General features: G+C 39.7%; 1 protein-coding gene across 2 annotated transcripts in view; it reads right to left on the minus strand.

The window, feature by feature from the left end:
• The window catches only part of SMAD2 (SMAD family member 2), a 91,045-nt gene that overhangs the window by 15,363 nt on the left and 58,530 nt on the right, over positions 1 to 17,152 (minus strand). Inside the window, exons 3-6 of one of the 2 annotated variants that reach the window (XM_050944743.1) lie at positions 8,137 to 8,226; positions 6,862 to 7,055; positions 6,162 to 6,296; positions 2,383 to 2,457 (exon numbers count right to left, since the gene is read on the minus strand). In XM_050944743.1, coding sequence (XP_050800700.1) covers positions 2,383 to 2,457; positions 6,162 to 6,296; positions 6,862 to 7,055; positions 8,137 to 8,226 — 494 coding nt within the window. The remainder of the gene's footprint in view (positions 1 to 2,382; positions 2,458 to 6,161; positions 6,297 to 6,861; positions 7,056 to 8,136; positions 8,227 to 17,152) is intronic. The other variant, XM_050944744.1, reaches the window with a different exon arrangement.

Raw genomic sequence — 17,152 nt, forward strand, 5'->3', positions numbered from 1 at the left:
GGTGCTGTGCAGCGCAGTTGATTTTACAATCAGGTGAAAAGCCAAGAGAGGAAGACGTAGAACAGGTGCAAGATAGTGGTGGGGATGGCAAAGGACAAATGAGGGAGGCAAGACAGCAGGATCTCATATGTATCAAGATGAGCTCCCCTCTGATGAAATGAAGACAGTCAAGCATCCCAAACTGAGTATTAAGGTCTGATGTCACAGCAACAATCCTTCTGCTACTGCCACAAGGATGGTAAAAGTTCTCTTTCCCTCAAGTTTCTTTTTAAAGGCACCAAAAAGGATAATGGGAAGAATTGTTTATCCTCTCATTATTTTGCCACATTAGGCCTATTTTTTGATGTACCAATTTTGTAACAAGTAACAAGTCACCGGGACCAGATGGCATTGACGTTATGGAACTATTAACTATGGTTTGTAACCTGTCCTTTAAATCAGCTTCTGTACCCAATGACTGGAAGATAGCTAATGTAGCGCCAATATATAAAAAGGGCTCTAGAGGTGATCCCGGCAATTATAGACCGGTAAGTCTAACGTCAGTACCAGGCAAATTAGTTGAAACAATAGTAAAGAATAAAATTGTCAGATACATAGGAGAACAAATTGTTGGGCAAAAGTCAACATGGTTTCTGTAAAGGGAAATCATGTTTTACTAATCTATTAGAGTTCTTTGAAGGGGTCAACAAACATGTGGACAAGGGGGATTCAGTGCATATAGCGTACTTAGATTTCCAGAAAGTCTTTGACAAGGTCCCTCTGGGGATAAGAGGGAAGATCCTTTCATGGATTGAGAACTGGTTAAAAGATAGGGAACAAAGGATAGGAATAAATGGTAAAATTTCAAAATGGAGAGGGGTAACTAGTGGTATTCCCCAAGGGTCAGTCCTAGGACCAATTCTATTCAAACTTATTCATAAATAATCTGGAGAAAGGGGTAAACAATGAGGTGGCAAAGTTCACAGATGATACTAAACTACTCAAGATGGTTAAGACCAAAGCAGACTGTGAAAAACTTCAAAAAGATCTCACAAAACTAAGTTATTTATTTGTTCCCATAATGTAAGTACTAGGGGCCACAAAATGAAATTAATGGGCAGCAGGTTTAAAACAAATGAAAGGAAGTTCTTCTTCATACAGCACACCATCGACCTGTGGAACTCGTTGCCTGAGGATGTTGTGAATACTAGGACTATAACAGGGTTTAAAAGAAAACTAGATAAATTCATGGAGGTTAAGTCCATTAATGGCTATTAGCCAGGATGGGTAAGGAATGGTGTCCCTAGCCTCTGTTTGTCAGAGGGTGGAGATGGATGGCAGGACAGAGATCACTTGATCATTACCTGTTAGGTTTACTCCCGCTGGGGCACCTGCCATTGGTCACTGTCAGTAAACAGGATACAGGGCTGGATGGATCTTTGGTCTGACCCAGTATGGCCATTCTATGTTCTTATGGTCCACTGCCTTCTGGTCCCCTACTCCTATTATCAGTCATAATCTTCACCACAGGGCTTGAGTGGTATCAATAAACCTTTTCTTTTTTAAAAAATTCAGTTCCCCACACCCCTTTACTTTTTTTTAAAATTATTTTACATAACAGGACACTGTAGCAAATTATGAACCCCTATCCACTTTCCACAGTTAGGCTTACAATTAAAGAAGGCCTGTCAGACCTCCATTATTACAACCATTGTTGAAAGATGTCATCCCATTGAGTTAGATCAGGCCTGCACAACATGCAGCCCGCGAGGGCTCACTGTACGGCCCGCAGGAGGTGAGTAGGTGGGCTCATTGTGCGGCCCATGGAGGGTGAGTAGGTAAGCTGCGGTTGGGCAGTGGCGGGGGGTGAGGAGAAGACGGGCTGAGGAGGCAAGCGAGGAGTCAGTGGCTGACCTGTTCTACTGATCTGGTCTGGCTCCCATCCCCTCTCCAAGGGTTACAGCTGTCTGGAGGTGCCGCCTTCCATGCCTTCCTCAGTCACACCTCATTCATTCAACAGGGCAATCGATTATAAAGTTGGGGGAAGAGCTTATTCTACTTCTAGCAAAAAGACATTTTTCTTTTACTTTAATTACACTACCTTAGGGGCCCGCTATAACTTATTACCAAGGTTCAATACCACTGTTTCAGTGGGGAGGCGCTGGGGAAGGAGGGTTTCTTTCTGTAGGGTGGGCGGTGCTGGGGGGGGAGGGAGAGTATTTCAAGGGGGCTTGGCGGTGCTGGGTGGGGGGTTTTGGCAGGGCCAGTGGGGTTCGGCCCTCAGCTGTTTTCTTTGGAGTAATATGGCCCACGCCGCTTTACGAGTTGTGCAGGTCTGTGTTAGATGATCACACCTAGAAATCCCAACTCTGAACACATAGTGAAGAGATGAATATGCTTTACCTGTATCCATGCTTTGGTTCAACTGCTGATCACTTGTTTCTCCATCTTCACTGATGTATCCTGGTGGTGGCGTTTCTGCAAAGAGCAAACAAATTGTATCAATATTACATATGTTAGCTCACTGATTAAGTTTTTAGGATTTTCATTCTAAACAGTCTGTGCCATACACTATCTGAGCGGTGAGTTAGGACTTCATATTGGTGGGTGTTATTTGTCACAGCAGCATCTGCAACACCTTCCAGCCTTAAGTCTGTGCCTTATCTAGGTGAAATTTGTGTGTAATCTTGTCTATGTATGGTTTTTTTTCACATTTGTCAAGTGTTCACTACATACATGTATATATAACTTCACATGCAATTCTTGTTTGTAGCATGCTTGCATTTCAGCCAGTTGCAGAATTTTGCAGTATTGATCAACAGATTTCACATTTACTAGAATTAAAACTGAGAAGCCCTCTGGTAAATTCAACACTGAAAAAAATCCATGAACTAGCCACCTTCACGTAGGATAGCCATGTTATCAGTTACCCTGCCCGCATTTTAGAATTTTCTACATTACAGAAAACCAGCCCTCACTACAACAGCCCACAGTTCCAGCCATTTCCTTCAACATCCAAGGAAAGCCTATGTCAACTAGCTACACCTTCCAATCGACAATGATCCCATCCATGCCAGTTCCCCTCTTGGATTCTAGGCAATTCCAACTTGTTTTCAAAGCACCACAAAAATGCTTATCACCTTCCTTGGCTTTTTAAAGAAAATTTCAATCTGTTAAATGTTAACTAATTATTAGGGCTCTCAAGCGATTACAAAAATTAATTGCACTGTTAAAGAATAATAGAATACCATTTATTTAAATGTTTTTGGATGTTTTCTGTATTTTCAAATACATTGATTTCAATTACCACACAGAATACAACGTGTACAGTACTCACTTTATATTGTTTTTACTGTGCAAATATTTGTAATAAAAAAGAAAACCCTGCAGTACTTGTATGAGGTGAACTGAAAAATAGGATTTCTTCATCATTTTTACAGTGCAAATATTTATTATAAAATGAGCCCTATACACTTTGTACTCTATATTGTAATTGAAATCAACATGTTTGAAAATGTAGAAAAACATCCAAAAATATAATACATTTCAATTGGTATTCTATTGTTTAAAAGTGTGATTCATCATGATTGATTTTTTTTTGCGTTAATCACCTGAGTTAACTGCGATTAATTGACAGCCCTACTAATTACATGAACAATTTAAGAGGGTTTTTGATACTAGAAGTCTAATTTGAATGGCAAGAGTTTAAAAATAAAAACATACAGGAGACTACGGTTGGCTTCCTCTGCCCTCAAAAATATGTATTTTTTATACTGCCTTGAAGGCATTAACTCACTGCACTTCGGGAAGCCATTTTCTGTATGAAATCTCTGAGCCAGGCAAGCTTTTTGCTGTCAAGGCACCTACTGATGCCTTTCCCTTTTTAACGTTTACAAAGTAAAGTGAAAAGATTTAAATATCTTCAGTGAACCTTAAATGACTGGAGGGTTACTTGATTGCTATTAAAATAGATATATTACCATGGTAACTGAGAGATGGTTAATACTGAAACTAGATGAATAGTAAAAAGCCCTCAACTTTGAATTTCTACTTTTAGAATAAGTACTGCAAAAGATTTTAGAAGTCATGCACTAATCCAAGATTGCACTTGGGGGATCAAAAGAATTGAACAAGACTAAAAGTCGGACAGGAAATACAACTTTCACATATAGCAAACAAATTTACAATGAAGTCATAAAAAGCTAGCACGTATTGTGGAAATCTTTCACACATTCAATGGGACCACAGCTGTAGATACCAGAAATGAACATTCTGCTTGCACATAATAAAGTTCCCAAGGTAACTATTTTCTGAACTGAACTATCATTACATCACATTAGATTACTAGCCACATTTATATTAAGGTAACTCTAAGTAGTGAAATGAATGGTTTCAAGAAGTACTTGTTAGGAGAGAATTTTTGTTTGTTTGTTTTTAAATATAAAAACAATCCACTTTGAAAAGTGGATTCTTCCCACCTCTGATGCATTCATTACAGTTGAGACGACCAGGGCCACCTAGAAGATTCAGGGGGTCTGAGGTCTACGGCGACAGGGGGCCCCTGTCGCCAAATTGCCACCGAAGACCTGGCACTTCGGTGGTGGGTCCCGGGGCGGAAGGACCCCCCACCGTGGGTCTTTGGGGCACTTCGGCGGCGGGTCCTGGAGCAGAAGGACCCCTCGCAGCCGAAGATCTGGAGCGGAAGAAGCCCCGTGAGAGTTTTCCAGGGGCTCCGGAGTGAGTGAAGGACCCCCCTCCAGGGGCCCCAAAAAACTCTCGTGGGGGCCCCTGTGGCACCCAGGGCCTGGGGCAAATTGCCCCACTTGCCTTCCCCCTCCCCGGCGACGGCCCTGGAGCCAACAGCTATGGTTAAGGTCAATAACAGTTTCTAATCTAATCAATCCCTCCTGTTTTCAGTTGCTAACCTTCAACCTTTGTCATTCAAATTTTCCATATATGGTCTTTGCCTCAGAACACAGAGCTCCCTACCTAGCACCAAAGCGGCCCAAAACAGGAAGCTGAAGTTTGGTATTGAAGACCCTCATTACCAGACAGTTTGAAAACTGAAGTTCTGCATATGCATATCATCCAGTCCTACCATCTGGCAGTCAGAGGTTTAGGAACATCCAGAGCATGGGGTTGCATCCCCTGACCATCTAGGCTAATAGCCATTGATAGCCCTATCCTCCACGAACTTATCTAATTCTTTTTTTTAACCCAGTTATACTTTTGACCTTCACAACATCCCCTAGCAGATGAGTTCAACAGATTGTCTGTGTGTTGGGTGAAGTAGTACTTCCTTGCTTGGTTTAAACCTGCTATTAATTTCACTAGGTAAGACCTAGTTCTTGTTATTTACCCCCTCACATAACACACTTCCCCTTTCTCCACACCATTAATGGTTTAAAAGACTTCTACCATATCTTCTCACCTTCCCCCTCACCCCCATCGTTTCCTTTGTGTACCTTTTCTAATGCTAATTTATCATCTTTTTAGAGATATGGCAACTAGACCTGTATGCAGTATTCAAGATGTGGCTGCTGCTCACTGAGAAGGTGTTCCCATAGAACTATCCACAATGACTTCAAGTTAGCTGTTCTTACTCAAGAAAGAGAATTCAGACCCCATCACCTTGAACATATAGTTGGGACTATGTTTTCCAATGTGCATTACTTTGCACTTACCAAAAATGAATTTCATCTGCCATTTTGTCATGCAGTTACCCAGTAGTGTAACTCCTGGCAGTCAGCTTTGGACCTAACTAACTATTCTAAAAAATTTTGTATTGTCTGCAGATTTTGCCAATTCAATGTTCACCGCCCCCTTTCCAGATCATTTATCAAGTCAGACTACTGCCCTCAACAGCATCTCAAATCCTAGACATGCTGTCTAATAAAAATAAACACGTACACTGTGTAATATGTTTGTTTTAAACAAAGCTGGTTTATTAATTTAGTAAAAGCACACTGAATTGTATTGTATAAAAAGCATATTTATAAATAATATTTTCACTTGAATTATTATAGCTAAAAACCCCTCACTTTGAAGTTCAGAAAGCATATCCTGGTTTGTCTTTCCAGTAATCTGAACAATGACAGATTTAATTTAATTTCTACCTTTGACTTATTACATGGACATTAACCACTAATATAGAGACTAGCTTTTAAAAAAGAAAAAGATACCTGGTATATAATTGCTCTGTGGTTCAATTCCAGCTGGAAAGTTAGTGTTTTCAGGAATGGAATGAGTATAGTCATCAAGAGGTGGAAGTTCTGTTAGAATCTCAGTATGTCGTGGCACTAGCACAGGAGGCAAAACTGGGAAAGTAAAATATAAAACGTTAGTGAGATCCCGTAAATAGCTATTTTACTCCTCTATGGTCTACGAAAACCAGATCTTCAGATGTGCTGAGCTGTTTTGAAACTCAGGCGATTATACAGTAGTAGTTCTAAATCAGTTATCAGAAGTATCAGATTTGTAAAAAGCCTGTTTAATAAGACTATTCCATATCAGCCAACTTGGACATGGTCATTTATGTTTTCAGTAGTCTAAGGCAGGTGGATTTCACTACACTAATTGTGACATTTTCATGCTAAACTGAGGATTTGAAACTGTCCAACACAAATAAAATATACATTTTAGAAGTTTTACTATATTACCACAAGTGAAAAGTTAAGCAATAGTCAAATTATTTGAGTTTGCAAAATCTATGCTATTCTTTCATCCAAATCTTGCCATTTTGGCAAAACCACAGGGACAACCCTTTTCCACTCATTTTTGCACCCTAAATATTACTAACGGACTCCAACTAATCTATTAAGAGTTTTCTGGGTAAACATTGTACTGGGGCTTCTTTAAAATGTCTAACAGCAGTCTTCCTACCTGGTGTCTCCACTCTCTGGTAGTGGTAAGGATTTACACATACTTCATCCTTTTTAAGATTAAAAGCATATTCACAGTTTTCAATTGCCTTAAGTTCATGATGACTGTGAAGATCTGGCCAGCGCCACAAGCGGCAGTAAATAACATGTGGTAATCCTTTACGATGAGATACCTGTAGACGGCCATCGAGAGATCTATATGGGGAAGATGTTCAAAAATATTTACAGGCTGTATCTTAAAAATCATCATAATCAAAAGGTTGGGGAATGAGGGGCAGGGTTGAGTGTTTTCTCTACCCCCTCAGAAAACAAAAAAAGTTTACAATATTTAAATTGCTGTTGCTGGAGAACTTCAGAAGGTAGTACTTTTAAAGTAACTTGATAAGCTCTAGAATAAGTTCATGCCAATGAGTTTGGGATTCATTAAAAAGCCATTATACCTCTAAGCACATAAAATGAATTCTTCATATGAAAGTGACATGAACAAGACATTTGTAACACTGCACACCATGAACACTCCCTCAGTTTCTACCTCTCATGACTATACTGTAGCATGGATGCATTAAGAAGAGTAATTTCCTGAGGACTTCAAATAAACCTAAAGCAGTCAGCTGCTCAGGTGATCCACATGGCAGTATAACAATAATGCAAAAGCATCAAAACACATCTTGTAAAAGTGTGCAATTTAATTATGTACTTGAGTATGCATGTACTGTGCTACCAGTTGAAATTGTTTTGCTAGTTTTAAGGCAGACTGCATAGGCTTACACAAATGCAGATGTTTATGATTGTTATGGGATGAGGGAGACAAACCTCAATACACAAAGTAAAGGTGACATGAAAAAATAAAAAGCCTACTCAATTTTTTTTAAAGAATAATTTTTTAAATCTTGCTAATTGATCAGATATTCAAAACTATATGACATACAAAGCAATTTAAAAACTTTGTATAATTAGGCCTAAGGAGTTAAATGTGCTAACCTGGTCGTTATAAATATCAAAACACATTAGTGCTTGCATTTTCCAAGTCTTCCCATTCTTTCAATGGCATTGGTGTGGAAATACGATTATTCCAGAATTAGAATTTTCATTGGTCAAAACATCAGCTGAGAACTTTTTTTAAAAATAGAGGCAAGCAATTGTTTTTAGAGTGCTGTACCATATGATGACTAGGAAGCATTTTATTATAATTTACAGCAAAAGCATCCCTCTACAGACCCTCCAAAGCCAATCCCTCCCACAAGATCTCTATGATGAGACAGGGCAGCATATTCACCTGGTTTGTTCAGAGAAGCTGTAAAGGCCTGTTGTATCCCACTGATCTATCGTATTTGGTGTACTCAGTCCCCAAATTTCAGAGCAAGTGCTGTGCATAAATTGAAAACAAAACAAAAAACAAAAAAATTGATGTGAATATGGAAACATGGTTATTCAAAATACCATGATGTAAAACATGGAAAAGTGTACATAATACTTCCTTTCACATAGAAGATATAGCATTAGATATCAGTTAAACCTAACACAAATGCTCTATTTTCTATATGAAGGAGTCCAATAAAATGGAACACGTGACTCAAGGTAAATGGTAATGTTTTTAAAAGGTGAACAATTTCTCTGGCTTTAAGAAATCAACATAGTTGTAATGTCCCTTAAAACACGCAAAACTTCATCAACCTGGCTGTAACCAAGATTTAATTTTAAAAATTAATTTTTTAAAATAAACCTATTTAAGGAGTTCATAAAGTAAGGCCATGTGCATCTTAAGTTGAACTGCCACAGCATAAGGAGAACAACTTTTAGACATCACCATGACAAAAAACTTCAACTTATTTCAGAAGAGTGCCTGTCTTGTTAAGACAATTACAGAAAATGAGAAATCTTAATTAAAGCAGGTATCAAATACTATTTTCTGCTCCCACAGTGTATACATAAAAGAAAAAACTGTCTAACACAATAGCTTCAAAGTAGCCCATCTTAGAGTTACATTTAAACTAATGACTACCAAAACCATAAACAAGCTGGAGGAGAGGGGGGCAGAGAAAACCCCCTACCTTCCCTTATTGTACTGTGAAATTTTCTTTGCTAAATCAGTTCTGAGATTTTAATAGATGAATTGCAGCAGTGAAAGAAAAAAACCTCCACAATAATAATTACAACAGGTTTAAGTGAAGAGACGACAGTGTGATGTAGACTGGGCAGCATGTTTCTAAGAGCGAGATATTCAGGTGTTCCATACCCAGCTCTATCAGACCATCTCTGTGGCCTTTGGAAGTCAACAATTTTGCTTTCTCATCTATAAAAACAGAATAACCCTTGCACCTCAGAAACTTAAGAGAATGTTAATGTTTGGATACAATGCTTTGAAATGCCAGGCAACAGTTATAAAGCAGTCTGAAGTTTGGTTGCTGTAGTTCTTTAATGTTAACAACACACCTTTAGGATGCTACCATAGATTAGAAATCCAAGATCTCCAAACTCTTATTTACAAGCTCAAGCTTTGATATTTAAAATGTAACTATTAAAATTAGCGTAATGTATCCTATACTAAGTCAGAGGTAAGTGCTAATGAGCAATTTAAAAATACAAAGCAACATTTCATTTTCGCACAAATTGTTTGTATAATAATGCTCTATTTTGCATAAAGAAACTCAAACAGCAACCATTCACATACACACCTTTTACAACCAAGTCTCATTCAATTTACTGGAATTTTATTTAGCACCTGTGTGTCATGGAAAAGCAACAAGATGAGGAATCTGAGTGAAGGATCACCTTTGGTTTGGTGGTCAGACACTTTTACTAATGAAATTTTACAGTCTTTTGGCTAGATCATTTTCTTTAATATGCATCACTATTGCCAAGATGCCTGAGTCTAAAGACTCATTAGTACATACCACGTGCTGGGTATTAATTGACATATGAAGTCTTTATGGTTTTATGACTGGAGTTGGTTATCTTTGAGATGTGGCTCCTTTAAACACAGCTGTAATGTTTCAAACCTTATACTAAATTGTATGGATTATTCAGAGCATGATAAATGCAAGCAGCACTTTTGTCTAAATTGCTAACGACTAATTCCAAACACTTGCGGAGATCCCAAGTTGTTAGCTCATCCCAAGTGGCTTGGAAAACACAGTATAGTCCACTGATCTCAAACAAACAGCATTTCTGATTGATCACATATGACTATTTTGCAATGAACCCTGGAACACTGTTCTAAGGAGGGAAGGATGCTTTTATTCAGAAAGTGAGAATACTTAATCACAAAAGTTGTCAAGTCCTTTATCTTTCAACAGGTCCAGAGTGCAGGCAATGTGTCACCCATTATGATCCAGGGCACATTTGCTTAGAAGAGAGGTAACATCAAAATGAGATCTGGGGCTAGCTTGCACTGAGTCTTCACCTCAACTCCAACCATCTATGACAAGTCACCGATGTAGATGTCCTGGTACAAATATCAAATATATTCAAGGGAACCTGTGATTTGCATGGATGGAACCCGCTTGAAATCAACTTGTATGATCAGTAGAGTGGGTCAGCATTACCATATTTGTTACTGCTCACTGTGGCAAACCTATACCGACGTACTATCAAAGCTGCATCCAGAGCCGTTTTCCTTTTTGTGCCCCACCCAGAGATTTCAGACCAGATGGTGTCCAAAAAACCCACCAGTTCAAAAAATGGAATAAGATTTTAAATGTTCACTTTTATTCTAGATAAACTGATTAACAGAATGAAAAAATCTTTCAAAATGGAACAGACATTAAAAAAGACTGCATTCTGAAGCAAGCCTTGATGATAAAAATCTGAGATAATCCAACCTGCTAACCTTCCTGGCTCCAATGCCAAAAAGTAGAATCACTCCTCACATATGAAATTGGGCCAGTCCAGTCCAAGCCTGTGTTGTCACAGTATCAGCTTTCCCATAACTTATTTTGGGATGAAGAATCACTCTCAGTAAACAGGGAATTTTGGCGAAACAATGATCTACTGCACTATTTGAGATTGCAAGACATTTGTTCCTTTGGAAGGCATACTGAATTCTAAAAAACAATTATGCAAGCTTGGTATGGGCTTCGTCCTCTGTAAGAGTGACTTGATTTGTTTTTTCAAAGAATTTCAAAAGGAGCTGTGACCAAACAATCCACTGCTTGAGTGACCCATATTTGTTTTAGCCACTTAATTTGACTCTGATTTCCTCACTTTTTCGGTATGAGGTGGGCCTATCTCCCCCTCCCCCACAAGATCAGAGAGATAAGTTAGTCAAAATGCTGTAACTGTTTAAAAATCACTTGTTTTTCTACAGTACTGGTATCACCTCTGTAACACATGACTCTTAAAAGGGTAATGTAAACTGATTGCCCCAGTCTCAGCCTAGGATTCATGTATGCATTTTTCTAGTACTCTCATTTTCTCTTTACAGATACTTAAGGACTTCTCTGTCTAGGTATAATCTAAGATGTGAATTTAACCAATACAGCACCAGCACCCTGGCAGACACATTCCAGTACAAGTGTCTTTTTTCAGTTTAGTTTGTCTCTTGGGAAGGAGTTTAAGCTAAATGAAAATAAAAATATCCACATCGGGGGCTATAGTAGCATAACTGCTTAATGAGAATTTTGATAGGGCCTCATATAGCTGCCCTTAGTCAGAAATGTAGCTGTAAACAGGTAGAAGCTGAGCTGGTTTCCTCATGATTTTTAAATTGGTTGCATTTTAGAGAATTGCCAAGTAAGTCTTTTAGTCTTCATGGAAAGTCCTCCCTGAAGAAACTGGGAGTGCTTCTTCTGCATCAGATGGAACTGAGAATCTCCATCATGGAGGGAGGCTAGCCAAGTTGAGTTGCATGAGAGCCCTCAAGTCCTAAGGCTTCTGGAGTTAGGAGGAAGGGAAAGTCATTCCCTGGAAAGAGAAAGCAGACCCTCTGGAGTTAGCATATTCCTTGCATTAACATTATTTTGGGTAAATGGGGAATTTTCAGGGAAAAGGACAAAGCCCTAACAAATATCTGTTAAGCCAGAAAACACCATGGACAGTTTGGTCCTGTATGCTCAAACCTCTGAACTGACCACAGGACAGATGCAGTTGATAAAGGGTTAGATCCTTTCAGTTCAAGATCTCCCTTCTTTAACTCAGAATTTAAATACACGCTTCTGCTGGGGATCTTTGGATGCCCGAACCTTTCCACAGAGTGAGGTGCAAAAGCTGGATCTGCAAGGTGCCTCTTTCTCTGACTACCAAAAGTGACACACAGCAGTGCAGTGAGATTCTTTAAGTGTGACCCTCATTCTACTACCACAGGCAGTGTGCTTTCAGCCCTTCCATTTCCTCCTAAATGGAGATTAGAGTTCCAAAGGAAACTGTTCTGGGCTAGAAATTGTCCAAATGGAGCCAAAAATTGCAGTAAAGCTTCCATACATTTGTGACAGAATGCTAAAGCTGCTTCTTTCAATGAGGAAGGTACCCTGGAATGTAGTCCAGGAGGAGTCGATAAAAGAAGAGCCTAACTAGAAAAAGCTAAGAAAAAACACACTTTTCATTGGCTGTATTGACTAAATCTGGACATAGGGAAACAACTGCTAGTTTGCATCAGTGGACTTATAGAGGGGTAATGGACTGGAAGAGATTAGTTTTTGATTTGAATATGATGAATGATTTACCTGCAAATATGGACAGTAGGAGAGGACAGTTGGGTTTGACCTATAATGGTAAAGTGGGCAAAGTGGCCTCTTGTCATTCAGTGAGGTGGGCAGGGATACCGTCCTACATCAGTGTTTCAGAAATCTATTTTGCATTACGTTATATAACCTATATAGGAAAGAGCAATTAGTATTAGGTGGCAAAGCAGCTCTTACAAAGAGTCCACAGATCCAAAGTAAGTTCTGAAATGGAACAGACCATACGTAGAGCATCTGGCTCCAAACTCTGGTCATAATTCAAATACTCTAGTAAGGTCATACCCTACCAGCCGCTGTATCAAGAAAAAAAAGTGACTAAGTACAGTGTTGAAGGATTTTTAAAAACAAAAACTCAATTTTAACATTTATTTCAAGGCAGAATATACTGCATTTCATTTGGAAGAGTGCATAGAACATTACAGGCACTTTCAGAAACACCTAATGGGCAACTTCAAGTATCTGCATATACACTGGCTGTAAACAAAGGAATTTGTTTGAGTAGTAACTAGTAAGCATTCTGCAAGAAGGCTCGTGCTAGTGTTTGGTGCTGTGACCGTACAATTTAGAAAGGGAGGAGGTTTCAGAAACTGGTCGAGTAGAATGTAACGTTAAAATCCCTTAACTTAGCATAGAGGTTTCTTGGACATGTTATAAGAATTGGAGAGTAGATATACCCCTAAACAAAAGGTATAAAGGGCAGTGTATGAAATGGCAAGACATAAGAGAATATTTGAGCCAAATAGGAGTCTTAAAGACTAGAAGCCAGCTGAAGAAATAACCAACAGAATGTAACAAGCAGAGATAAGTCAGTAGGGAGAAGAGAATATGGAAGAGCAATTAGCAGGAAAAAAACACCTGAATTCTTAGCATATCAATAGTCGGAAGCATGCAAAAATTGTGATGAACCTGCCACTATCCTTTACGGCTTTACAAGATTACCACCACCAAGTGGCAACTTTAATATCAGTTCCTGACTACAAATTATGGGGTGAGGGAACAGGACTTTCCAGTGCACAGCTGGACAGAAAAGCTGCTGCATCTTGGCTATTACTTTTAGAAGAGCCTGCAGTCAGTATAGTGTTGACGTAAGTGTAAGTGACAGTGAGGCATTGGGCAGAGGCAGTGATGGTCATAGTTCGGTTTGTGTCAGATTTCTCCTTGGGTATTACATGTCTCTTGTTAAATATCACGTATATCAACCCGTAAGGAGAATGTGGATTAAATAATCACAAGTGACAATTCAAATCAACACCAATTGATGGCATGACATGCCACCACATCAGTCTAACGATGTCAGCATTTGACTTGATGGTTTTAAGCATTTCTGTATCTTATGCTTTAGCTATGATTTGTTGAGGTGCAAGAATATGGTGGTTTTGGTATTAGAACACAGCACATTTTAGCTGCAAGTTACACAGAGCCTCTCTTTTCAAGAAGTGTTATACATGTATGAGGTTGCAGGACAGCTACCATATCAAATAATTTAAGTACACTACAGTGGACTGTAGATCTCTTAAATGTTCATGAAAGGCATAATTGGGTTCCACTTTCCTTGTCACAGTCTTGCAAAGGAGTGGAATGGCTGCAGGGAAGAGGGACAGTAGAGATAGTTCAACAGGCAGTATTGTCTCTAGCTGAAGTGGCAGTATTGAGTAGGAGAACAGACACTACAGCGATACAGCTGACCAGTAAGTGTGTCATTAGTTTCCCAGCATGCTTATTTGTTAAATTTCACTTCAGAATGGTGTTATCCATTTGCATTTCTCTTCTTCCTGAAACAGTACCATATTATTTTCCTATCCTCAGGCCTGAACTTATCATATCCTTTGGAGGTGACCCTCGTTTTGTGTTTCTTGAACCTGCACACCCCGTCAATGTCTCTATGTCCCAAGAGCAGTTCCTGCAGGCTTTTACTTTTCCCAGACATTAGGTTCATGAGCCTTTCCACCCTGTCCCCACATCTATTCAGAGTAACCTGTAGTGCAGGAGCAGAAATGGAAATGAAAAATAAAGTTAACAGTTAACTATAGTAGTACCCTAGCCATCCTTTTAAATACTAGGAAACAGTAATGAAAGTAACAGCTTGCTTAAGTTCTCATTCTACTCTTTCCTGAAGGGTACTCACTGGACCAGAGATGGTAAGGATATTAGAATTCACACTCATTACAAAGAGTTGGGACATAGGAATGCTTGATTACTGCAATAGTAGAATGGAGATAAGGCTTGTGGCTGTCACTTTATCTGAATTAACAGAGGTTACTTGCTGCAAGCAAGCAGAACCTTCTCACGTCTTTGTGGAGGAGCCCATCGATGGGGGAGAGGGAAAAAACTGTTAGAGTAATGGAAAAGCTGGTTAGTTTGCTGTACTTCCTGTATTAATGCATTTCTCCAAAATTTGATTGCAGTGCTGGAGAACTTGCTCTGAGTTTGCTATAGCTCCAAAGAATTGAGATAAGATAGTAACCATAACCAACTGATGTCCTACTAGATTTTATAGACACCCTAGTCACATCTGACAACAGGCATAAAGCAGTGTCATTATTGCTCTTATTCGTGGTTTATTTGTACATCACTTGCCTGGAAAATCTGTTCAGACCTATTTTCATACATTAAATAGCAAGATAATGAAATTTAATTCCAGGAAGAACAGACTGATGCTAATTATATTCCCTGATTCCTCATATGGGCTAAAAGATGTATCAGGGTAGAGGTGTATATAACAAGACCCGATATTGCACGAATTCAGACATAACACGGTAAAGTAGAGTGCAGGGCTACGCGCTCCAACGTATCAAAGCAAGTTCGACATCACAGTTTCACCTATAACGCGGTAAGTTTTTTGGCTCCTGAGGACAGCACTATCTCGGGGTAGAGGTGTACTAAATACTATGTCCATAGTGATCAGTGTAATTTCTTGCCATACGTTTGATTTTTTGTAACAACAATTTTATTTTCTAAGTATAAATCCCTCCATCTCAATATGCCTTTTAAAATCTGTTTATCGGCCACTGCTCAGCAACCCATACAGCTGAAAGGGAGGTTACCATGGGCTATGCCAGGTCCGGGCAGGGGTGAGGGAAGACTGAATGGAATCAGGAGGAGTTTTATAGGTGGCACTTGAGGGACAGAGATGGAGGGGGAGAATATTATGAACTAAAGCAGCTATTGAGAGCATAAGAACTCAAGAAGCAACTACTCAAAGCCATTCTGCAAAAGTCAGCCCACTTACATAAAAAGTTGCATATCCAGAGTAAAGGACCCTTGTATCCAAACTCCTTTTAGACAACACAGCTGGGCCACTCTCTCTTGATCCTTGCTACCTGAGGCCTGGTCTCACGGGGGGGTGGGGTAGGGACGAGTGGAGAAAGAGGTAGAGAAGAAATCAAAGATACGCAACTTCAGCTACGAGAATAGCGTAGCTGAAGTCAACATATCTTAGACTGAATTAAAATTACTTACTTCCCGTCGTCGCAGCGCAGCACAGCTCCCTCGTCGACTTTGCTTCCACCTCTCGCCGAGGTGGAGTTCAGCAGTCGACGGGAGAGGGACTGACCACATCTATACTACACGCGCTAAATTAATCCCCGACAGATTGATCGCTACCCACCGATCTGGCAAGTATTATAGATGTACCCTGAAAGTAGATCCTGAGATCCTCACACAACGTGTGATCTCTCCTGCTCCAGCTTAACTCGCTGGTCTACTCAGTGCACTGGCATCAGTGTTCTCTGAGTCAGTCACCACTGTGCCTCCATACTATCCATAAGCACCTCTGGGTGGAAGAGATAGTCCTAAATGGAGTCCAGCATTCACTTTTTCTGCCCTGGGCTTGAGAGGATGAGGTCTTTTCCTGTAGCCATATTGTAAGGCCTAAGGCCTTTGTCTGCAGCCATATTAAGAGCAGCAGCAGCCATGAGTTAGGAAGCAGGAAGTCAGATCCTCACATTCCATCTAAATTACATCAAAAAAATGTAATAGGCTGTTAAGAAGGTTATCCTGTCCTAATAGTGCCCACCATCACCAGATAAAGAAACATCTTAAGATGGTGAAAGAAAACTGAATTTGACAGCATTCTGTCTGGCAAGAAATCACTTATCAATAGTTTGTGGTTGTGAAATCCTCATTTCTTTATTGTTTTATCTTTCTGGTCCCTACTTCTCTACTGTTTGTAAGAGGGGGAGGGATAGCTCAGTGGTTTGAGCATTGACCTGCTAAACCCAAGGTTGTGAGTTCAATCCTTGAGGGGGCCATTTAGGGATCTGGGGCAAAAATCTGTCTGGGGATTAATCCTGCTTTGAGCAGGGGGTTGGACTAGGTGATCTCCTGAGGTCCCTTACAACCCTGATATTCTATGATCTTTGTCTGGTTCTTTGACTGTTTCCATTACATTGATAATTTTGCTAGGTGTAATTTAAGGTGCTGGGGTATGATTAGGTTAGAGTATTTTTTGTTACAATATTTTAGGATTGGTTAGTAAAATGATTGGCTATGGTACAGGTAGCAGGACTCAAATTTCAGAATATAAACTGGGGTCCAAAAGGAAGTTATGGGGAACCAACTCCAGGACACAGCCCAAGATCAGAGCTGCCAGACCTCAACACTCTGCCAATGACA

This window comes from Gopherus flavomarginatus, chromosome 3 (assembly GCF_025201925.1).
Source record: "Gopherus flavomarginatus isolate rGopFla2 chromosome 3, rGopFla2.mat.asm, whole genome shotgun sequence".
Classification (NCBI taxonomy): Eukaryota; Metazoa; Chordata; order Testudines; family Testudinidae; genus Gopherus; species Gopherus flavomarginatus.